Source organism: Alosa pseudoharengus, unplaced genomic scaffold, assembly GCF_046254945.1.
Source record: "Alosa pseudoharengus isolate Yale_2024_CS ecotype anadromous, Long Island Sound unplaced genomic scaffold, YU_APseudo_1.1 YU_APseudo_1.1_scf_3, whole genome shotgun sequence".
NCBI classification, from domain to species: domain Eukaryota; kingdom Metazoa; phylum Chordata; class Actinopteri; order Clupeiformes; family Clupeidae; genus Alosa; species Alosa pseudoharengus.
The window spans coordinates 762,121-787,490 of record NW_027468718.1 but is presented as its reverse complement, the minus strand read 5'-3'; the positions used below and the strand labels follow the sequence as shown (position 1 = coordinate 787,490).

Below are 25,370 nucleotides of genomic sequence, written 5' to 3'. Positions count from 1 at the left end.
TGTGGGTTGCTTTTGCGGCCGCATAAGCTGCAAAGCACTGCGTGAAACACTAGAAAGGGTGTGTCGCGATTCTGCCTTTTCACACCGCGACACAGTATCGTGGATATGAATGTCGCGATTTCGGTTTCGAATCGTAAATCGTTACAGCCCTAATCTGCACCGCCACAGCCACATCTACTTGCTACAGCGACATATGCACTACACCGTTTTCGCCCGTTTCCACCTCTTCGTGAGGATGCAAGAGCTTTTTCAAAGAGGTTGTTAAAGGTGTGAAGACGGTAAGAAACAATAACGCTGTCGTTGTCGTGTAGCCGAAGCCTTAGGTCATGTCCACACGACGGCGGTTTTCATGAAAACTGTAACTTTTGTCATCGTTTTGGCCTTGCTTCCACACGACCACGCCGTTTTAGCTGACCAAAACGGTAACTTTTGAAAACTGGTTCCAAGGTGGGAACTTTTGAAAACCCCGTTTTCCTCATGACGTGTGACCCCCCCCAAAACGGTGTTTTAGTGACGACATAGGCCCACCCCTATCATTTGACACGTAAAACCCAGCTGCCGCACTCGACTTGACAGTCATTATAGCATTGCCTAGTACAATACTAGTTTTCATACATGACATTACCTACGATTACGCAGTACACATCGCAAACGGGTGCTGCGCAGCGCCAATAGCTTATCATGACTTGGTGAACTATGTGTTTTCTCGATGCATTCTACTGTCAGTGATTGACGCGAGTCAGATGTTATTAGGGAAGTGCGGTTTAGGTTTAAATGAATTTTTGCGTAGTGCCGGTGTCATTCATTTCTTTCACGTCTTACAACATAAATAAATGCATTCATAGTCTAATGAAGACAGATATGACCCTACAAATCACTTACAAATCATGTTAAAGGGACACCAGGCAACGTTTTCGTGTTAATTACTCATCTTCGTAAGTCGGTATATGGTTAAATGACTCATTACAGGAATGAAGACTCTCTCGCCCGCTCCTACTGCCTGTAGGAAGAATATCCCGCTTGCAAGTTCAGTGTATCGTACCCGCCGACCGAAGCAGGATCAGTTTACAGCACAGAGGCAGGCTAACGAAACGCTAGCGATTGTTGCAAACGTGTGTAAAATGGCAGAGCTGGCGAAGAAGCAGCGAAGAAGCAGCGAAAACCCTTGACAGAAGATGCAAAGAAAAGGAAAAGAGCTTCAGTTCACTAAGTGCGAATGCGCGATTTGATGCAGGTAAAAAGTATCGACTGTTAGTAACGAAGGCAGGCTAAATGGCATTATAGCAATATTACAAATGTGGCGACGGTATAGCTTAGAACTTGGGTATGCCTACTAGCGTTTAGTAGCCTAGCCTATGTACTTGCTACTAGCGTTTAGTAGCCTAGCCTATGTACTAGCGTTTAGTAGCCTAGCCTATGTACTTGCTACTAGCGTTTAGTAGCCTAGCCTATGTACTAGTGTTTAGTAGCCTAGCCCATGTACTTGCCTACTAGCGTTTAGTAGCCTAGCCTATGTACTAGCGTTTAGTAGCCTAGCCTATGTACTAGTAGCCTAGCCTATGTACTTGCCTACTAGCTTTTAGTAGCCTAGCCTATGTACTAGCATTTAGTAGCCTAGCCTATGTACTAGCGTTTAGTAGCCTAGCCCATGTACTAGCTTTTAGTAGCCTAGCCTATGTACTAGCGTTTAGTAGCCTAGCCTGTATACTAGCGTTTAGTAGCCTAGCCTATGTACTAGCGTTTAGTAGCCTAGCCTATGTACTTAAGGTGACAACAATGTGAATCGCGGACCAAAGGAAGCAAATTATATTATTTGTCTGCGTTCACCAAAGGACTGGACTGCACCCTTTACAAACCGTAAACATGAACTTTATTCGTTTTACAGTCGAAAACTGAATTGTGCTCAGGAGTGCTTTACTCACGCGACTGCTTCGGAGACACAGACCGAAACAGAGAGAATGCACAGACCGAAACAGAGAGAATGCTGCACAGACCGAAACAGAGAGAATGCACAGACCGAAAAAGAGAGAATGCTGCACAGACCGAAACAGAGAATTCTATAAAATAGTGAAGAGAATGCACAAACCGAAACAGAGAGAATGCACAGACTGAATAAAATAGAGAATTATATATTCTATAAAATAGTCAATCGTGAAGCATCTGCACCGCCACAGCGACATCTACTTTCCTGGCATACAGTATGTGTATCGGCAGCTTGTCTTACCTTCCTTTTCAGACCGCCACGCGAGCCAGACGAGGGGAATGCTTGACGCACGTTCAAATGTAGAAATAATAATCTAAAACTTTCAACTTAAATAGGATTCTCTATCCCTCTAAACCTAACTGAAAACTATCCTAGATAGTGTATGAATGCAAATCAATGTAAATGAAGGTCCTTTATCCTATACTCTTAATATGAATCTCAAATAGCGTGAAATAGCGTGGTCAAAAAACTGTTCGTTCTCCCGCTGACTAGCGTTTTCCTAATCAAGCACCTCCTCAGGCCGCACTTCCTGTCAGTCTATATAGTCTTCCTGCAGGTGTGTCGTGGCTTGTGTTGTCCGAACCAGCAGGGGGAGATGACAATAAGTAAACTAAAACAAAAAGATGAATTGGCCCTAACATACCGGCCCCTAATTGTGAGCCTTCTTGGAGAACAATTACTTCCAACGAAAAGGAGCCAATTAAAGTTATGCTATTTCCAGTCCTTTTAGATTTATTTCTTCAACGTTCTGCTTCCATAAGGAGACACAGCTTACTCACTGGTCTTTCAAGGGTGTTTGTCTTGGTCTTCACAAATACACTTCTCACAAGACCTTTCGATCCGGGCAAGGCTTTGACTACTCGCCCCAGCTGCCAAGAGTTCCTAGGTGCAGTGTCATCAACAATCATAACCAGGTCTCCAACAGTAAGGTTTCTCCTTGGTCTGTTCCATTTGTTTCTCTCTTGCATGAGGGGTAAGTATTCTTTTATCCATCTCCGCCAGAAAAGGTCAACTAGGTATTGCACCTGTCTCCATCTCCGTTGGGAATATAAGTCTCCTTTCTGGAAGAGTCCTGGTGGCATGACTGGTTTTGCTTTCAACTGGAGGAGGTGGTTTGGGGTAAGAGGTTCTAGGTCATTTGGGTCATTAGTTACCGTGGTAATGGGTCGGTCATTCATGATGGCCTCGACTTCACACAGGGCTGTTTGGAGAGCTTCGTCATCTAACTGTTGTTCTTTCAAAACTGAATAGAGAATCTTCTTGACTAGACGAATCAATCTCTCCCAAACTCCACCATGATGTGCGCCTGAGGGAGGATTGAAAGACCACGTCACGCCATCCTTCAGTAGCATATGCTGAATTTTGGTGTGATCACTTCCCTTCAAGGCTTCCAGTAACTCTCGGTTGGCTCCAATAAAGTTGGTGCCATGGTCAGATCTGATGCTCGACGCTGGTCCTCTACGGCAGAGGAATCTACGCAAGGCGTTGATACAAGAGTCTGTGTTTAAGTAGCTCGCCACTTCTAGGTGTACTGCTCTGCAAACTAGACAGGTGAATATTACTCCATAGCGCTTTACCTGGGATCGGCCCCTCTTCACTTCGATAGGACCAAAGTAATCGACCCCCACGTGAGTAAATGGTGGTTCGTCTGGAGATAAACGATCCTGAGGTAAATCAGCCATCTTTTGCTGTTCAACTTTGGCCTGATATCTACGACAGAAAATGCACCTTTTTATTATCTTCCTGGCCATGGCATTAGCACAAGGTAGCCAGAATCTTTCATGGAGCTTGGAGAGCATGTGATTCCTCCCGGAGTGGCCAACCTGCTGGTGAATTTGTTGGAGGATCAGCTCAGAGATGTGAGACTCTTTTGGTAAAATTATCGGGTTCTTCAATTCATTTTGCAAGGCCATTTTGTTGAGCCTACCACCTACTCTTAGGATATCCTGATCCAGGATTGGGTCCAGTTTACGGAGAGAACTGGTTTTGGCATATGGTCGTCCATGTCGAAGTGATTTCATTTCCTGCTGGAAGGCTCTTTCCTGTTCAAAGCGAATAATGCACTTCTCTGCCCCCTGCAGGTCTTCTACAGTGAGTATTTTTGTCAGAGTCTGGGTGAGACGACCTTGTTTGTCTTTAGATAGTTTGCTTGAGGTTTGTTTCTGCTCCGAGTCAGTCTTGATTGATTTCAATCTAAGTTCTTGTAGAAGTGCCCTTAATCTAAGCATCCAAGCTACAGCTCGCTTGAGTCTGTTCCAGCATGAGTAATACTCAATGAATTTGCCAAGTGGGCTCTTCTGTTCTATGGTCAGACTGTTCACACACACTTCCTTTTTTAGCTCCGGGTCATTTGGAGAGATGGGTGTAAGACTTTCCAAAGCACCTGGCCATTCAGTGGCTGGTTTCAGTAAGAATTCCGGACCTTGGGTCCATCTTTTGGACTTCAAAAAATGTTCTATGCTCAAACCTCGTGAAGCGTCATCAGCAGGGTTTTCTTTAGAGCTGATGTACCTCCACTGGTGTTTATCTGACAAGTCTCGGATCTCTGAAATCCTATTGGCAACATAGGTTTTGAATCTTCTGGTTTCATTTTTGATATATTTCAGCACAGACTCGCTGTCAGTCCAAAATATTGAGACCTCCAACTCGATCTCCAACTCTGACTTTAAAAGTTTATCCATCCTGGCTGCTAGCGTTGCTGAGGCAAGCTCCAATCGAGGGATTGTCATTTGCTTCAATGGTATTACTCTGGATTTCCCCAGTATGAATGCAACATGGATGTTTCCTATCCTATTGGTAAGTCTAAGATAGCTTGCACTGCCATAACCATGTTCACTTGCATCACAGCAGTGGTGTAACTGTGCCTTTTTAATCCGGCCAAAATTCTTAGGCTTCAGGCATCTATCAATCTGGAATTCAGACAGCTGATCCAAGTCAGCAAGCCACTTCTGCCATGGTGTGAGGAACAGCTCAGGTATCCGGTCATCCCATCCACACTTCGCTTTACAGAGCTCTTGGAGAATCTGTTTGGCTTTCAAGACAAATGGTGACAGGAATCCTAAGGGGTCATAAACTGAACTGACGATGGATAGTATACCTCGGCGTGTCAGGGGTCTGTCCTTAACAGCGACTCGGAAAGTGAAGGTGTCCCTTTCAATGTTCCACTGGACTCCTAGGGCTCCTTCTAGCGGAAGCTTCTCTCTGTCCAGGTCAAGTACTTTTATTTGCTTTGCCTTGTACTCATCAGGAATGGAAGCAAGTACAGAGCGGCTGTTGGAAATCCACTTTGTAAGCTTGAATCCACCCTGAGAGCATAGGTGTCTGAGGTCTTTGCAGAGGGTTATGGCTTGTTTGTCTGTTGCCACTGACTTGAGACAATCATCGACATAAAAATTGTTTTTAACAGTTCTGCTCACCTCCACATCATATTCATGATTGTAGTCATCTGCTGTCTTGCGGAGTGCAAAGTTCGCACATGTAGGAGAGGATATTGCGCCAAACAAGTGGACAGTCATCCGGTACTCTTCTAGGTTCTCTGTTGTATCGCCATCTGGCCACCACAGGAATCTCAGCAGATCTCTCTCATCCTGGTGAACGCGCACTTGATGAAACATCCCCTCAATATCTGCCATCATAGCAATGGGCTCCTGACGGAATCTTAGTAGAACGGCGAGGAGAGAGTTTGTCAAGTCAGGTCCTTGTAGGAGTTCACCGTTGAGTGATGCAAGCTTGTAAGTTGATGAGCAATCAAATACCACTCTGAGGGTTTTCTTTCGTTTGTGATACACAGCATGATGGGGTATGTACCACACTTTGCCATCTTGTCTCTGAAGCCTGTCTCGTGGTACCATCTCAGCATAGCCTTTCTGGATCACATCATTCATGAAGTTCTTGTATTCCAGTTCATAAGATGGGTCTGACTTAAACTTCCTGATCAGGTTCAGAGCACGCTGCTTTGCTATGTCGCGGTTGCTCGGCATAACGACCTGTCCGTCACGCAGTGGTAGTGACATGTAGTAATGACCATCCTTGTGTGTTACAGAGCTTTGTGCAATCTGCATAAATCTCTGATCTTCTGCAGACATTTCTTTCTTTTCATCGTAATTTCTTTCCGGAAAATCAAAGTTGTACTGCTGTACCAAGAGGTCTTTCAGCTCTGTCATGGAGATGCGGTTTGCGGTAAGAGTTGGCACTCTGAATGTCTCCTCAGCTGTGCAAGGGTTGAGTGGTCCATTAATCACCCATCCAAAAACTGTCTTCACTGCATAAGGTCCGTTGTCTTCACTGTTGATGATCTGCCATGGTTCAAGGACTCTTGGGGCGTTTGCTCCAATAAGGAGGTCAATGTTGGCATCAATCTCATGCAGCTTTACTTCTTTTAAGTATGACCACCTAGAGATGTCCTTCTGTGTTGCCATGTTCTCTTTAGTCACTGGGATAGTATCCTGAGTGTAGACCTTAGGGAGTTCTATGAAAATGTTCCCTTCCAGATTGCCTATCACTAGCCCAGAAAGCTCATAACTTGAGACAGTCTTATCCTGTCCCATCGTCCATAGGAGAATTTCAGTCTTACGGCCTCTAGCGTTTAACCGTCTTTGAAGTCTCTCCGTACAGAACGTCCCCGAGCTCCCCGGATCGAGGAAAGCATAGGTGAACACAGATGTACTTCCTTTTGTGACTTTAACCTGCACTGGCACTATAGACAGAGCACACTCTTTACCGGCCCCGGTTCCTTTCCCAGCTCTGAGGGCAACATGAGCACTGCTAACTGAGGTTTCCTTCTGTCTGGTTGCAGATTCAGTGGTTTTCACTTTATCCATATGCAAGATGGTGGGGTGCCTCCCATGACATCTCTCACATGTCATCCTTCTCTTGCAGTCCTTGCTCATATGGCCTCTCAAAAGACATCCAAAACAGAAACCTTTTGTCTTGAGGAACTCTACTATGGCACCATGTGGCTGTGCTCTTAACTTTTGACAATCTCTTAAGTAGTGTTTAGCTTCACAGAATGCACAGGTGGTGTCATACATATGTTCTTCCTTGAAGGTGTGGTCATTAGAGCATGTCTTGATGTTGCAATCATCAGTAACTACAGCTACTGTCGTTGCAAAGCTACTGCCTCTACTCTTTAGTCTGCTTGGCTGTCTTGAAATGGTTGCACTTTTGGTCTTAGTGACGTCTTGTATGTCACCAAATAAAGGATCTAGCAGAATCTTTGCTTGCTTTTCCATGAATGCAACCAGGTCGTGGAATCTGGCCCTGTGACCTGTTCTTTCCAAGATGTCACACGCAGTGGATCTCCATTTCTCTTTCAGCTTATAGGGCAGTTTTGATAAAATCAACTTCATGTTAGAGGGCAGGTCCAACTCTTCCATGATCTGTAGTTCTTGCATCGCATTGCAGCAGCCACGGAGATACAGTGCGTAGCTCTGAAGCTCTTTGCCGTCATCAGACTTGACGTTTGTCCATTTTAGGGCCTTCTCCATGTAGGCCATTGTCACTTTCAAGTCATCTCCAAAGTTTTCTTTAAGAAGTCTCTTAGCTTCAGAATATCCTCTTGAGGGACTCATGTGAAAACAGCTGCGGACTAGTTCTCTGGGCTGGCCTGCAGTGTACTGCTCAAGATAGTACAGCCGATCTTGATTGCTTTCCGTTTTATCTTCAATGCTGTATTCAAACGCACGCATGAAGGTCTTAAAACTTAATGGGTCACCATGAAAGACAGGTATTTCTCTAATTGGCAATAAAGCATGTTTATGCTGTAGTACAAGAAGATCAACAATTTCATTCTGTCTTTGCATCACTGTAGACAGACCATCATAGTCTGGGTTAACAGTATTGGGATTTTGCTTACTATGTTTTTGAGATAGCCTCTCTTGCTTTGGCCTTGTTGCCAATGGTGACTCTGAAATTCTGACAGGGGGCTTTGGAGTTGAGGCTGGGTACTTGGGGATTGTAACTGGTTGGTTAGCTTCAACATATTTCAGTGGTCGTGGCTGTTGAAGGATTGTTTGGAGTGGTGTTTTAGGGACTGTAGATATCTTTGCAAACTCAACAGGAGACTTTTGTGGTCTGAATGGGGGTAAAGATGGTCTATGGCTTTCCAAATAGGAGTTCATGCCATCTTCTGATTGGGAAGGGAAACCTGATGTTGCCTTAAAGCTTTCTAGGACTTTTATTCTTGCATTGGATGCTGCTATATTTGCTTCAAGTTCTGTATGCTCAATCTTTGAATCCAAAATCAGTCTCTCTTGCTCAAGGGCGTGCTTTGCTCTCAACGCTTCCTTACGTGACAGCAGTGCGGCTCTGTCTGCCAGAGCTTTCCGGTGTGCAGATGACAGTGAAGATGAGTTTGATGAGCTTGCATTAGAGATGCTGTCCTGTGGATTAATCAGCATTTGTGGATCTGTTGGTTCTGGTATCTGAACAGGTACAGATTCGGATGCAACTGATTCAGCCGGCTCTAGATTTCCTTCTGTGGGTGACTCTTGTAGGCCCACTACATCTGTCTCTGTTTCAGTGGAAGCCTCCCATTCCTCTACCTCTTTCAAGAAATCTTCAAACGGTTTCACTCTTGGTTCATACCATTCAACTTTATCTGTTTTCTTTTCATTCTCATTAAGTACATTTTGCACAGAGTCGTGAGCATAGCTAAATTCTGCACAAAGTGATTCAAATGCTTTTAAACCTTGTTTCACAGCTTCAACATTATTGTCCTGCATCAGCTTTTTCAGTTCATTCATTTTGCGTGTGCATGTTGCCAGTTTGCCCTTTCTGGCTTTCCTTAGTTCCTTCACACACTGCTCTCTTTCTGCAGAGGTGTCCATAGTTGCCATTGACAATGTTTGAGTTAGTTTTTTAACAGTATTATTTTAGTGATATGCTTTTAAATGCGTCGTGATTCACGCAGCACAAGTGAAGAATGCGTTTGAATTTCGTTTCGTTTTCCTCACTTAAATAGGCTAGCACAAGATCACGGCCACCACTACATTTCATTCGCACTTCACTGCGCGAGCTGTTTAATCTACACGTTCTCCAAACACTGAATTAGCGACACAATAAAAAAATAACAAACAAATAATGTTTCAATGCCTAAATGCTACTCTTCCATTCAAAGCACAGACTGCAGCGAAACTGTTTCCAAAATTCCCCTCCTAAGCTTATCAAACATTCCTATTTGTTTGTCCAAATAAAGCACTCAGAGTTCGGGTGGGTTACTCACGACCCGTCGAATCGTTCACCTTCAGCAGCCCTCCTATAGTACCGCAGGTGTCCAGGAAACAGCGTGTAATCCGTGTGCTTTCTTCTCCTTTGTATCCTTAACTGTGTCGATAATTCTTGGCTGACGTCGTTTGACTTTTTGTCAAGAATTCTTAACGGAGTTTTTTGACTTTGTATCGGCAGCTTGTCTTACCTTCCTTTTCAGACCGCCACGCGAGCCAGACGAGGGGAATGCTTGACGCACGTTCAAATGTAGAAATAATAATCTAAAACTTTCAACTTAAATAGGATTCTCTATCCCTCTAAACCTAACTGAAAACTATCCTAGATAGTGTATGAATGCAAATCAATGTAAATGAAGGTCCTTTATCCTATACTCTTAATATGAATCTCAAATAGCGTGAAATAGCGTGGTCAAAAAACTGTTCGTTCTCCCGCTGACTAGCGTTTTCCTAATCAAGCACCTCCTCAGGCCGCACTTCCTGTCAGTCTATATAGTCTTCCTGCAGGTGTGTCGTGGCTTGTGTTGTCCGAACCAGCAGGGGGAGATGACAATAAGTAAACTAAAACAAAAAGATGAATTGGCCCTAACAGTATGCACTACAGCGTTTTCGCCTGTTTTCACCTCTTCGTGAGGACGCAAGAACTTTTTCAAAGGGGTCGTTAAAGGCTAAAAAAGGTGCTGCATATTCCAGACCAGTAGATGGCGCCGGGCCGTGCAGAGGCTTCACATTTAATTTGCGTAAAAGAAAACATTGTTTAAACAGTTTGTTAAGCAGACACATGAAATAAGTGACTGCTATGTGGAATTTCAAATGCTTACGCATTGCATTAGGTCTGAGCACCACTGGAGAAAACATTAACATGCAGTAAGCTAATGTTTAACTAAGTTAAGCTAACGGTGTGCTTCTAACTTAGCCACAAAAGGCTGATACATTGTGCACATAAATCATGACAGGAGAACGAAAAAACATTTTAATATGATAAACAAATCGTTTGGTTTGTTTTGACAAGCAGCGTGTCAGGTCGAGTGCGGTGGCTGAGTTGAGAGGTGGGGCTATGTAGTCATAAAATTGCCGGCTGTGCCCTCCACACGCGTCTACACGGCAAAAGTTAGCCGGCGGTTTCAAAAATGCCCACTTCGGAACCCGGTTACAAAAACTATCGGTCACAGTCTCCTAAACTGGCGGTGTCGTGTACACGCAAGGCGTAATCGATAACAAAAATTCCCCGGTTTCAAAAAAATCAGCGTCGTTTAGGCGGCCATTTAGTTTAATGTGTATGTGTGTGTGTGTGTGTGTGGGAGGGGGACGGGGAGGGGGTTTGGGGGGGGTAGAAGGAGAGGGAGAGAGAGAGAGAAAGACAGAGAGAGGGAGAGAGAGAAAGACAGAGAGGGAGATAATTTAGTTTAGTGTGTGTGTGTGGGGGGGGGGGGGGGGGGGGGTTGAGAGAGAGAATTTAGTTTAGTGTGTGTGTGTGTGTGGGGGGGGGGGGGTGAGAGAGAATTTAGTGTGTGTGGGGGGGGGGGGTGCTAGCAGGGGTGTCTGGGAGTAAACAGGGTAAGAGAACAAAGCTGTTCTTACAAAACTCAGCACCCGTGTGTGTGTGTGTGAGTATTACGCAACTCAGACCCCTCTTCATTCACACACCAGGCCTAGTGAATGCTTCACACAAACACACACACAGTTGTGGATGAGTGTGTGTGAGAGAGAGGCATGAGTGTGTTTGTGTGTGTCTTACACACACACACACACTCCTCCAAAACTTAACAACCATAACAACCCTATGTTTTAGCATTAACTCATAACAACCCTATGTTTTATAGCATTAACTCATAACAACCCTGTTTTATAAGCCTTAACTCAGTGCCTACGCACATTAAAGCAACATATAACCCTATGTTTTATAAGCATTAACTCACCATAACAACCCTATGTTTTATAAGGATTAACTCATAACAACCCTATGTTTTATAAGGATTAACTCATAACAACCCTGTTTTATAAGCATTACTCATAACAACCCTGTTTTATAAGCCTTAACTCAGTGCCTACGCACATTAAAGCAACATATAACCCTATGTTTTATAAGCATTAACTCACCATAACAACCCTATGTTTTATAAGGATTAACTCATAACAACCCTATGTTTTATAAGGATTAACTCATAACAACCCTGTTTTATAAGCATTACTCATAACAACCCTGTTTTATAAGCCTTAACTCAGGGCCTACACACATTAAAGCAACATATAACCCTATGTTTTATAAGCATTAACTCACCATAACAACCCTATGTTTTATAAGGATTAACTCATAACAACCCTATGTTTTATAAGCATTACTCATAACAACCCTGTTTTATAAGCCTTAACTCAGCGCGCACACATTAAAGCAACATAACGTGCTTCAACACTGCAGACTGGGCCCTATACATAACGCAACCCCGACATTCAATACGTCAGAACCACGGGAGGTCGCGCGCCCTACCTGTGTGATTGGAGAACTGGACGGAGTTGATGGAGTCCACTTCAAAGCCGAGTACCTGCGCACACACAAATACATGCGCGTGGAAATCTGAATAACAGGCAGAATCTGCTGTACAAGTTGAACTCCACTCATGTCGGTCGTCTCGCGGTGGCCTCGAGTCGGGATCAGACTTACCTGTAACGGGAAGCACGCAGACTTGTTCCCCACGTAACCGCGCACCACGTGACTCTGCACGGACAGCACGCGACACTCCATTCTGACAGAAAGGGACTGAAGACACGGCGACGGGAAGACGTCTCAGGCACGAGCTGAACAGTCGGGGAAATACGGGGAATGGCAAAGCTGAAAGCTCGCTCAGGGCTGGCTCGAGAGGTGAACTGAACTGACTGAACTCTCTCGAGCACCCGTAGCGGTCATGTACGTCATCATCTCACGTGGCCGGAGGGATCTCCTGGACTCTTGCATTGTGAAACAGCCAACTTTGATCAGTGCTGGTGAACACTGCTGAACTGGAACCAGCGTGCACTTATGGCGGCGAAATGTCTCCAAGTTAAAGTCCACTCAAGTGCTGTTAGGGGAAAACAGCTGTCTAAACAAATCATGTTTCCTTATCAGGGGTGACACAAATGAGGACAAAGGCGCTCAAGGAGAATGCTGTCCTCCGACGATTCGTTGTAAAAGAGTTCACGGCTGGTCTGACATCGCGTCCAGACGGAGAAGTGCCTCCCGGAAGTGTGCGGTTTAAATAACACCGAGGCTAGGCTACTAGAGATTTCCGCACCACAGATAAAGGCTTCGGGCAGAGCTTAGCCTTCTTACGTTTATAAAAATGTAGGCTATACGGCGTCTGGGGTTGGGGTAATAAGGGGAATGTTGATGGAACGAGTTTGGGATTGTGGTCTTAGAGGAAATGTTGATGTTGCGAATTCATGAGTGGTGAAAACGTTTGTTTTTTGTCATTGAACGACGGACGACATACGTGTCTGAGTTTGTGCATCCCATCCTGAAGTTGTGTAGAAGACAAGGCCACCTCTAAGCATAGGCTGCCTAAATATCCCATCTAAAATTCATAATGCATAGTTCTGTTATTTTGATGTGTAATATGCAAACATCAATTGTCTGATGGGCTATAGTTGTCATTGAAGATCTGTAGGCTATTAAAGGTGCTCTAAGCATTGTTGTTAAGCATTAATGTTACGCAGTTTGTAAGCTATAGCCTAGCCTACTACATAATTTTTTTGTCATACAGCAAACGTCAACTCATAATTCACTAGCTGCCTTTCCCCTGAATAGCCTACACCATTCAATTAGTTTAATGGGGGCCAGTTCATGAAAAGCATCACAACTGAGGGGCCGGAGAAAAGCGGCTTGAAATATGAGTAATCACATTAACAGCTGCAGATACAATGAAGTACAACAGCAGCAATATGGGTGTTCAAATGTTGTATTTTGTACCTGCATAACAACAACATTAGCCGGTTGTTGGTGGCTAATATGGAATGAAATCTGTGATGACATATCAGTAATGGAATCTGTGTTTTGCGCAGAAACTGCTAGGTCCAAGATTTCCAGTGAGTACAAACATGATTCAAACACTGTTCAGGTGAATTAAATGTGTAATCAGTCGCATATGTAGCTCTTCTGACGTATAGGCCTACTTGTTACATTTGACATTCCCACCATTTAAATGAGATGACCATGACCTCTAGATTTTTTTAGTAGTGGGGGCAGGTCAGTCATAATAGCCTAATAATAATAACACGGGGGTCCGGGGGTGATTTTTTTTTTCTTTTCTGGTTGCTAATCACACTATTTTATATATCCTATTTTATTATTATAGGACAGTGGAGAGTGACAGGAAGTGAATGGGAGATAGAGCAGGGGTGGGATCCAGAAAGGACCACAGGGCGGGAATCGAACCCGGGTCGCAGTTTTGTGCCAACATATTGTAGAAACACAACCAGGGCCTTTATTTGGTGAACGGTTTCCTTCACTTTCTTTGGTTATTATAAAGTCTACACTCTAAAAAACATTGGGTTAAAAACAACCCAATTTCAACCCAATCACTGGGTAAATAGTGGTCGAGCCCAGCACTGAGTTATATTAGCCCTGAAAATTGGGTTGTTCGGTTAACCCAATGAGTTGGGTTGATAGTCTAACCCAAACATTGGGTTATCGTAACAAAACTGTTAGGTTAAACCTACATAATTGTTGGGTAGGCTATCTTATACAACCCAGGATTTATATTATTTTCACTGTCATTTCTGGGTTATGATGACCTAATTTATGGGTTATTCTAAGTATCTTATTTTTCTCCTTAATCCAATCATATTAATTGATAATAATTCAAATAAATGTTTGCAAATCATTAATGTTACAATATAATGTTTTAAAATCCATCCAATGGGCAACAATAGCCATGCAATGAAATAAAACAGTTCGACATTTATTTATTTGACAGTTTATTTTTTGAACAGATAGCTAGAAAAAGCTTGTGATACTTCCATGGCAGGCAGATTCCACCGTCTGTTTTGGGGATCACCCCTGTGAATCAAAGAAGAAAAACAGAGTGCATTAATCACTGTTATTTACAGAACTTTATATCAAGATTTTCATGAACCATTATCATTGAATGATGTTGACAAACATTAAAAATCCACCAGGAGACAAAATATTAGCGCAACACACTCGGAAACCATGACCACCTACTGTATGGAGTTGTTATAATAACTTGTAGCTTCTAGTTCTAGTAACGTTAGCTAAATGACTGTCTGATGCTACAACCAGAGCCCGTCTTCTCTGCTACCAACAAAAACACCCAGTAAAGTTAAGTTACATGGCTATAATATGAAGCTACCCTGAATGAATTAATAAGATGTTGTTTGCCATTATTATTACCATAGCTTCTACGTGTGGCTTGTGAAGAGACTAACATTACTTCAACTGTGTTGGCTAATATTAGCTGACAAACGTTAGCTGCAACCATAGACTAACGTTAGTCTAGGCTACAACCACCACGAAGCATATTTAATTAGCATTGATGATAGCTATATGGTCTGCTAATGTTAACCAGCTTGGTATGCTCATTTTAGTTCGTTGTAAAAGTTTGTTTTGTTTCTGTCAGCAGTTCATACCCAGTGAACAATGAACTATGTTTTTATGAGTCTGTCTTTGTGTATATTTAACATGAACAGTAATCGTAAGTTAATGTTAGCTAACGTTAGTTAGCATGAATGACACAATAACGAAATTGGCAGGCAGAATATCCATTCATATCATGAGGGTTGCTTCTACATCTCTGGGTGGACTTTTAAAATCCGTCTGGATAAAACATTTAAAAAAAGTTAAAGATACATACCTTACGAAATCGCCTGATTTCCATTGCATGCTGACAGCTGGTGGACTGGACGGTTGGAAGAATAACGATGTTTTTTCGAATTCTCAAATAACTATGCAGCTGTGTTAAAGTCACCCAGGTGCTGGGTAGTGTACTCCACGTCAGGTGGGAGAGAGGAGGGGCGCTGTCCTAAACTATCAACCCAACAAGCTGGGTTACAGAAAATAACCCAACATGAGTAAAAACAACCCCACAAAATGCCCTGACAGCCTCAACCCAGCGTTTGGGTTGAGAAAATAACCCAGTATTTTTTAGAGTGTACGATTTACTTTAACCACAAAACGTTCTGTCATCGCCTCATTTACAGATATGCAATTTACCTTCGTTAGGCTATCAGTGATAGCAGAGAATGGCTAATAAGGGGAGAACCTTCACTTTCGGAACTCTTCCGGTGTGGTACTGCATCTAGGGGCGCTCGCGGGCGAGTCCAGAATGAATGGAGGTCTATGGAGCTGTACCCCTCAAAATCCACTTTTTAAAATAAAATCTGAGGGTTTCAGTTGTTAAATAGGTGAAATCAATAAATGTAGCCATGTAGCTCCATAGGACCCCATGTATTTTGGACTCGCCCGCGATCGCCATCTAGGTGAACTCTGGTGAACTGCAGACAAATTTGGTTTGTATGGGATTAATAGAGAGTGGGGAGGCTCTCTGTAGACGGGCTCTGGTGATAGGCACTTTTTTGCTTCGAATCGCAATTGAGTGCGCATGTAAAGTAACATGCCACATGATTTCCAAGAGGCCTGTAGACAGGCTCATTTCTGACTTCACTAGACTATTATTGCATTATGTTGTAAGACATGAAGAAATGAAGGACAGCGGCAATAGCCTACGCATAAATTCATCATTCACTAAATGGACCCTTGGAAACTTGGACTCCAAGTTTTTCTTTCGCCATCGTTGCGCCAGGCTACTATATAGACATACTTTGAAATTCCCTTTGAATCGGATCTGCTCCACCTTTCCACCAAGTTTTGCAGAAATTGTGCCTGTGTTTTTTTTGCGATATTGTTGACAGAAACTATTTGTGTGGTGCAACCTGTTAAATATTAGTAGTTCATAAACTCCAACGTAGTGCCAATTTAGGTTGAAACTAAACTAAAAGATGGAATTTAAGTTTCAACTTACGTACAAATGTAATGAATTGTAATGTAGTCTGACTTGTTCAATGGGCTGAGGTGCAATGGCTGCAGGACTAAAGCGAGCGAGAGATGCAAGAGTGGAGAACAGCTCATGCGCTTGCTAGAGATTAAACATTTAAGGGCCAAATGACCTCACGGGTCGCCAAGGGCCAGTACAAATGACCTCGCGGGTCGCCAAGGGCCAGTACAAATGACCTCGCGGGTCGCCAATTGAAGAGCCCTGGCCTACACTGTAAGAAAAGTGCTTTCTGGGGGGGGGGGGGTGGTATTCCATCAACCTCGCTAAAGGCTAAAACTTCAAATAATAGCCCGGGCTTTTATTTTCCCAAATAGTCAAATTGCACCAGCTAATATTTGAGACAGTATATGAGACAGGCTTTTCAAACACACTGAACGCCTACCCACATTACTAGGCTATCAGGCTTAGTAATACTTAGATAGACCACATTTTTCTCTTTGTTGCCATGGTGACATTGAAAGAAATGCATTTAGAAAGAATAATAATGTTTGAGGGCCCTTTTGTTTTGTTGTCAGCATAAAACAAGTATAGGCTTATATTTTGTCTAATGCGCAAATTTGAGTAGGACATAGCCAGGCTTGGAATTTCACCCTTTTAGGGGCAAGGCCACTTGGCCTTCAGTTGGGCATATTTGGTGGGGGGCACAAACGCCACATGTTAGGGCACCAAGGCCAAAGTTAACTATACAATAGACTATAAAAATGATCAAAGTTGTATTTAGCCTATTCACAGCAGTATAGGCCTGCATCACTGTATGAAACATTACAAAAACATGAAACATGACTGTAAATCATCTGATCTAATCTAATATTTACAGATATCTAGGCTATATTCAACATTTATTTTATATTTGGCCTGTTATGAAATCATGTATTGAACAATTTAAGCACAGCTCAGCTTTAAGAAACTCAAATAGCCTAGATGCATGCTTAGCATTTTTAAGTTCAAGTTCAAGTCAACTTTATTGTCAATCAGACCATGAGTACATTAGACAGCAGACTGAAATTGCGTTTCTCCCATACTCCAATGTGCAGTATTAAATTGCGTTTCTCCCATACTCCAATGTGCAGTATCAAAAGAAGATTTGACACACTAAGCATAAATTAAACATACAGTAAGACTAACCATAGGATTTTGTGATCATTAAGGCTACTTTCACAAACTCTTAGTCAGCTGTCCTCTGATTTTAATATTTACCGATATCTAGGCGATATTTGTAACATTTATTTTGTATTTGGCCCATTATGAAATCATGTAGAACAATTGAAACACATTGTAAAACTTAAAGCCCAATTTGGAGACATCCATGCATGTCGAAATTTACTGCAAATTCAAAACTGGATTACTCTGGAATGGCTAACTGTACAGGGGACATTACACCTTTGTGTTCGGTACGATCTGCTGTTGAATCTACTGTTGATATGGTTTATCATGTGTTGAACGAACGGTGTTGAAGTATTCCACCGAGATGAATGGGTAGGGAGATGGGCGCAGAACTTTAAGTAGAATTTATGATTATATTGAATTATATTATTTACTTTTCTCGCAAACCGTACACCACAGCAATTAGCGGCTAACATCGTTTAAAAGCTGAGAAAAAGCCCTTTCATGTGATACTTGTGATGTCTGTGTGATGAGTTCAACTGAGAAGAATGGGTGAATTTGGACGCACTTACTTGCCGCGCGCTGTCACTTTCTCCACTGCGTAAAAGACTAAATTAATTTGCGCTGTGAATGCTAAGATTATTTTGACAGGCCATAGGCTAAATAAAAATCGCTATTAGTCGGACGAAAAACAAATGTTACGATTCCGCTTAAACCACCACCGGATTCTCCTTTTGCCTTATTTTCGGCATTTCTGTCAGTTAGGGTATCATAGTAGCCTAGCAACCGCGGCATACACCTACAGCAGGCAGCCACTTACAACAACCAGACAGACATAGAGGAGTATACAGACACTGTAACCTCTTACATCATAGTAGCCTAGCTAGGCATAGACCTACATTTCTCACAGTCTGTGGAATGTCCAGAAAAACATTTTCTCTACAAGGCCTTGATAAATAAATAAAAAGCTAAATAAAAAGCTTGACTTGACTTGATAAAGGCTACAGTTTCAGTTGGAGCAATGCGTATAGGCTATAGCTGAAATGAATCGTTTTAATATACTAAAACAACATGAACAAAGTCAACAAACACAGAATTAATAACCACGAATTCATAGGTTTAATGATAAAAAAGTATAAGTATAGTATATATACTCTTTTGATCCCGTGAGGGAAATTTGGTCTCTGCATTTATCCCAATCCGTGAATTAGTGAAACACTCAGCACACAGTGAACACACAGTGAGGTGAAGCACACACTAATCCCGGCGTAGTGAGCTGCCTGCAAAAACAGCGGCACTCGGTGAGCAGTGAGGGGTTAGGTGCCTTGCTCAAGGGCACTTCAGCCGTGCCTACTGGTCAGGGAGCAGTGAGGGGTTAGGTGCCTTGCTCAAGGGCACTTCAGCCGTTCCTACTGGTCAGGGTTCGAACCAGTCTGAAGCGCTAACCAGTAGGCCACGCAGACCTCTCAAGTCTCACGCATTGAGCGTGAGACACACGCATTTCAATGACTTCACACGCTCACACGCCACACATGGCATTTCTCACTCCGAGACATTATTAACTTGCCCGCACAGAAATTTCTAAGGGCTATATTTTACAAACGTGTCACACAACGTTGCTGTCTGTGCGCTCATTCAGCTCAGAGAGCTGCTGTTCAGTTACTAACCTATCGGCCAATCAGAAAATAGGATTTCTCAACCAATCAGGAAATAGTTTTGTTTTGATGTGGGTCCGCAACGTGGAGACTGCTGGTCCGCGGAGTCGTGGAGTGAAATTAGGCCCGGTGCTTCGTCTGATAATTTGCTGCACAGTTGATCAAGATACCGCGGACCGACAAAAAAAGAAAACAAACGTTTCTGCTATCGATGTCATTAAACATGGAGCCATACAATAAAGTGGTGGTATGAGCGTTCATTCAATGCAGGCGTCTGCGCGAGAGAAACTGAAACTAATCGATAAGCTCCGCTTCAACCTGTTGAATGCTATTTAATTGTTTAACGACACTTAAAACAGTTTTTTTTCTCCATTTCCTACCAATGTATGATGCTTGCATGAGGGAAACATCCCAAAACAATAGCACCCATATAATTGTTGCTGTTTTGACAAGTATTTATTTTCTTATGCAAGCATCATGCAACCATGCAAAAGCAATGAAACTAATTATATCTTACATTAGTAAAGCAGTCCTCTGATGTGCATGTCACAAAACATTTAAGTGAAAGTGCATGTATAACATTATAGGCATAATAATGATTGTGATGATGATAATGACAATTTGATTTGGAGGGAGTGGGGTAGATGAGCCCTATGACCCCAAAGTCTGCCATGACTGGGCCTCAGGTCAAAGAAGTTTGAGAAAGGCTGGTCTACATAACCTGCATCAGATTGAGGTTTGCAGTGATGCGCCTGAAGGCACGGGTTGAGGACCCAGTCAGTTACGTAACAATATGCACATTTGTTTAAATTCATACCTACGTAATCACCATGACCAAAATTGTACTTTTTTTTACTTTGAATCTTGAAAAAAAAAATATTGACCTACCTACCGACCCATTTTTTAAAAGATTTTTTGGCTGTTACTGCAAACAAGAATATTTTTAAAGATGGCCTCATGACTGTGAAAATGGCTGACATTGAACCACAGTGCTTTAAATGGGAGCCCCCAGTATCAGTCATCAAGGCATCAAAATCTGCCACAAACACTTACAACACACAACATCACTCATAAACACACACACACACACGGACAGAACCACCACTGTTCAAGAGACCATTTTGGGGCTAAATGTGCTTTTTCTCATTTGGTTGTTTTCTGTTTGTTTAGAGCAGAATGAGCCACTGCTGTTCAAAGGGCCCATTTGGGTGAAATTATTATTATAATTTATGTTATTATTATTTACTATAGGGTTCTAGAATAAACAAAACAGTGTGTTTGAAATGATGAAATTTGTGCTCTCATGGGTCTGTTGATCGGGGGGAGGGGGCGTTCAAGCAGACGTAGGACTTTCATGTACTTCAATCAGGGGGGAGGGGGCGTTCAAGCAGACGTAGGACTTTCATGTACTTCAATCAGGGGGGAGGGGGCGTGGCACCGTGCCAATGCCATGCCCCCTCCCCCCTGAGAAACAAAGTCTCCTTGCAAACTTCAAAACTTGAGAGCCCTGAGGCCACGGCTGCCTCAAAAACGAACAACCTGAACAAAGTCAACAATTAAACAGAATTAATGACCACAAATTCATAGTTGTAGCTTAATGATAATAAAAAAAACTCACAGGCCATTAAAACAATGTGAACAAACAAAACTTATTCATGCACTTAAACAAAATCCAGTGTATCGCGTCGTAGACCAGGATCGGCTTCACTCGGTGGGTGATCTTACAGCTGCTGTGGCTGCTGTTGCTGCTGCTGCTGACGTGCCAGTCTCATCTGGCGCCCTCCTCTCCTATCTGTTGCTAAGGGAACATCGTATGGCCTCCTCTCCTATCTGTTGCTAAGGGAACATCGTATGGCCTCCTCTCCTATCTGTTGCAAGGGCACACCGTATGGCCTCCATACTTCTGCCTCCGTCGCCTTTGCCGTCAATGTGCATTTGTGCACTGCACCTAGAAATCTAGACGCACCCTAGTGGCGGCAAATTAATTTGCTCAGCCTGTACGTCTAGTATCAAACCATAGGGATTTCTACTGGCTGACGCCGTGGACGTCATCCAATCACAGCGCTCTATTTCGTTAGAGAGTCTTAAGGCGGGCTTAACAGGATAACGACAGTCCTGCGACGGTGAACAACAAGGAAGGTGGCTATGGCGAACAAAGAGCGGTTGTTTGAATCGGCGTTGGCGTCAACTTTGGAGGAGTTGTACTTGTGCTTTTCTTTGAAAGTTGAGCAACACAATGCACTTAAGTCATTCCTTTCGAAGAAGGATGTATTTGCCGTTTTGCCGACCGGATACGGATATGGTCGTAGCGCTGGCCTATTGCATGCCTAGGCAGTTTGAAAGACAATTCTCTGCCCGCCCCTTGGATTAAGCGAGGTGAATGGTTCGATTCCAGACTATACATTTCAATGGTATAGGATGGCCCGCCAGGCTATTTGCGCTCTGCACCTGGTGGGAAAACACAGATGTCATTACAGATTAGGTTGAATGAGACATTTGGATCAGATATGGGCTATATCTAACCATGGAGGTTAGACATAGCCCCAAATGGACTATATATAACCATTCTGACCATATCTAACCATTGTCATTCTCTTTTGTAAAGGTACGGTATATGTAGTTTATCCTCGTACTTCCTAGTGTTGTTATTTTGAAGCTTTTCCAGCATTTCATGCCTCTTCATGGCATTTTGGGGTTTTTTCCTCGGAAATTAATTTTGACCAAAAGCATTCATCATCTTTAACCCATGACCCCGGCACAACTTCTGCTATGTCCTCGTCGAGGAAAATTACTCCACAAAATGTGTGTTAAAAATCATTGTGTAAAAAAGTAACAAATTAAACATGATTTTAAAAAAATATATACATAACTGAACTGATTGTGATTTTCAAAAATAAAGTCTAGTCCTTCATATGAAACAACGGTATAACCACCATTGCCTCATTGAAAGGGACAGCCATGCATTTTTGTGTGAAAGATGACAGTTTGGAGAATTGTATCTCACGGTCTAGCTCAACTGGGATCACAATGTTTAGGATGTCTGAATTAAAAGGTAAAATTTTATCTCACGGTCTAGGTCAGCTGGGATCACAATGTTTAGGATGTCTGAATTAAAAGGTCCCATACTGTCTGTAGGCAATTATGATGTCACCGTTACAGTCAATTATATGATTTATTGGACACACATTTTTGCCCACCAGAAACATGTTGTTTGGACATGTTGTGGTCATGGTGAACCTCTCTGGTATTAGTTCGTCATACTGGTGACAGATCAAGTCTGGTACTGGTGAACCTCTCTGATATCAGTCCGACAAAATTAAATCTCTCCGGTCAAATTGTCCGATTGAAATTGGCTAATAATCCCGTCCCCTAACGCAATCTGAATTTGAGAATAAGCCTTAATATTAGGGATGCACGATATATCGGCGGCCGATATATTATTAGCCGATAAGTGAAAAAATGAAAATATTATTATCGGTCCGATAACAGAATTCTGGCCGATAATTTGAGCCGATATTTTTTTAATTTAGGCCTACGTAAGGTCCGTCTGGCTACACTGAGCTACTTGGGCTTGGTTGACTATACTTTTTCCTCAATAATAGCGGTGTGAATGTATTTCACCACTCTAACAAAATCTGTGGATATACGTTCATTTGGGAATCTGTGCATCTCAAAATCCTCTCGTGAATGATCCGCCATTTAACCTTACCAGAGCGGAGCTCAGCCCTAGAGCCGTCTTTTGCTGGTGTGTTTGCACTTTACCGCGCTGGTCGGGGAAACAAATAAACAAACTCGTTAGTGGGACGAGTACATAAGTAGGCCTAGTTCTAAGTTGTGTTTTAGTATTATATTTGCATTACTTTAGCTTGGGTTTTGTATTTTTACCTAGAAATATGCTAACCATTCGTGCTTCAGTTCCAGACAGGTCATCATAATATGTTATTAAAACCTTCGGGGCTAACGCCTTTCATTTCTGCTGCAGCAGGTTGTGCGCAACAGAGTAGACGGACATAAGATACAGTCTGAGGAGTTGCAGCTTTATTCAGTTACCCGCAATTGAAACTAAACAAGTTTCCCTAACAAACTCTGATTTGGTCGCTATACTGTAGCTTATTCCAAGCTGAGCCGTTTATGAGCGTTTAGTCCTAAATGAAAACGATTCAAACTCTCTAGCCACTCACTCGCAATTCACTGACGTCAGTTTCACTTAAAGGAGCCACACATACTGTAGGGCTAGGCTACTGTTATGTTTTTGACTGCCGTAGGCCTACTATTGAGGACTATTATGAGTTCTGTCCATCATTTGGTGGTAGGTAAAATTACTGCAATAAAATTATGCTTATTAAATGCTTTCCCCAAATCACTTTTTAGTTTTTTTTTTCAAGAGTAATATTATCGGTTATCGTATCGGTATCGGCCACAACAAACCAATAAATATCGGTTATCGTTATCGGCCCTAAAATTCCATATCGGTGCATCTCTACTTAATATGTAAGCCTATATTAAACGTCCTCTGGCTATGTTTTTAAATGAACAGGCTCTACCGTTTGAAAAGTCAGCTATTAAACAACATGCATAGCCTATGCTGCATTTCAAATAGGAAGCGCACGCTTAAAACGTCCATGTTAAACAACGAACAAATGAGTGAGGCGGTTCAAACATGGCCAGGCCCAGGCAGACTAGCCTTAAACGTTTTTTCAGAGGCCAGACGCGATGGATGATGATAAATTGGTAACGTCTGAAGCCTCAGATGTCCGGTCAACTCCACCACCACCAGATAAAAAGCAGAAGTGTCGGGCCTATTTGTCGGAATCAGTGACATTGGAAGTGCAGTTGCGGGGGGTGCGGCCGCTCCAAGACACTGTCATTCTCCGTGTACACTGGACATACAAAATGTTCTTTACCCAAAGTAGGCCTATGCGTTCTCTGTCTATGATCTGCAGGGTTAGGGCCTCCTCGACGAGGAGATTGCTGGTCCGCGGATAATTTCCGGCACAATTAAACGGTATCATTGAACTTCAGACTGAAAGAAAAAGAAACATTTCCCAGAATAGGAAACATTTCTTAATTTATTGGTATTAAATAAAGAGGCATAGCATTAGGAGGTAGTGGTGTGAGCGCTCATTCTTGTGTGTGCGCATCTGTGCAAGTTAAACAGTCACCACTGGAGATAACGTAGCAGCAACAAACAACGTAGCCTTTTTAAAACAATGAACGAAGCGGACTCTTGCTGTCCATGAAAAGATACTGGCTAGATCTTGTTAGGCATGTTTAAGTTAGGCTAATGAACACGTTGCATTCTATACAGCCTGATTATGTCATTCTTTAAGCTACATAGCCTGTCTCCAGTTTTCCTCAATTTGACTAATTAAGAAGGGATAATAGGATATATGACCGGCATATCATCAAAATGTCCGGAAAACGAAACCTCTGCCGGTCACTTCGACCGGCACCATTTTTTTCTAGCGGAAAGTCTGGTACAGGGCCTCGGAATGCTCTTTGCACAATTTGATTTGATTACTTGTAACGCCACCATTTCATCCCTCGGACAGGCGTAGACAGGACTTTACTAAAGGCATTTAGATACTTAGAAAAAGCTATTAAATCAGACTGAAACATCAATTATTTCAAAATATTTATTACATATTATTCAATATTTATCAAATAATTCAATTCAGTTGAATTCAATACAATTCAATTCAGCTGATTTGACAGACTCATGTCCAAAGCCATGACAGATATATATTAAAAATGACTATAAAAACATAAGTAGATCAAATATCACATATAAACATACAGATATATATTAAAAAGGACTATAAAAAACATAAGTAGATCAAATATCACATACAAACATACAGACATTTATTAAAAATGACTATCAAAACATAAGTAGATCAAACACAGAGACATTTCAGCTAGTGTGCCCTCAGTCTGTATGTGTAACAGGAACATTGATGACTTCCATTCCACGTCAGTTCAACCAGGGCCAGAGGCGCACCTTGTCAACAGGCAAACCAAGCAACTGCTTGGAGCCCCGAGCCGCTAGGGGCCCCCGACCTGGTCTCAGCGCGTTTGCTTGTGGGACAAGCGAGATTTTGCATGCTCCTCGTGTTGTAGGCTATTACTGCCCACATTTACTATTCACAATATTGAAAGGGGACTTAAAACAGAGTTCATCAAGATTATTTATATTTGGTTTTTAAAGTAATTTACTGTATTTTATTCTATTCTATTTATTTATTTTATTACATCTTAATAGAGTTTATGTGCCAAATGCAACTATTAACATTGCCAAATCCAACTGCATTATCCTGATTTAAGATTGAACCCACTAAGGCCTGGAAACCCTCAGACT

General features: G+C 42.5%; 1 protein-coding gene across 1 annotated transcript in view; it reads right to left on the bottom strand.

Moving 5' to 3' along the window:
• The window catches only part of pdxka (pyridoxal (pyridoxine, vitamin B6) kinase a), a 52,173-nt gene extending 39,759 nt beyond the window's left edge, over nucleotides 1-12,414 (bottom strand). The window contains exons 1-2 of the mRNA XM_076262896.1: nucleotides 11,870-12,414; nucleotides 11,696-11,750 (exon numbers count right to left, since the gene is read on the bottom strand). Coding sequence (XP_076119011.1) covers nucleotides 11,696-11,750; nucleotides 11,870-11,950 — 136 coding nt within the window. The 5' untranslated portion in view covers nucleotides 11,951-12,414. The remainder of the gene's footprint in view (nucleotides 1-11,695; nucleotides 11,751-11,869) is intronic.
• Between the last annotated feature and the right edge of the window lie 12,956 nt (nucleotides 12,415-25,370).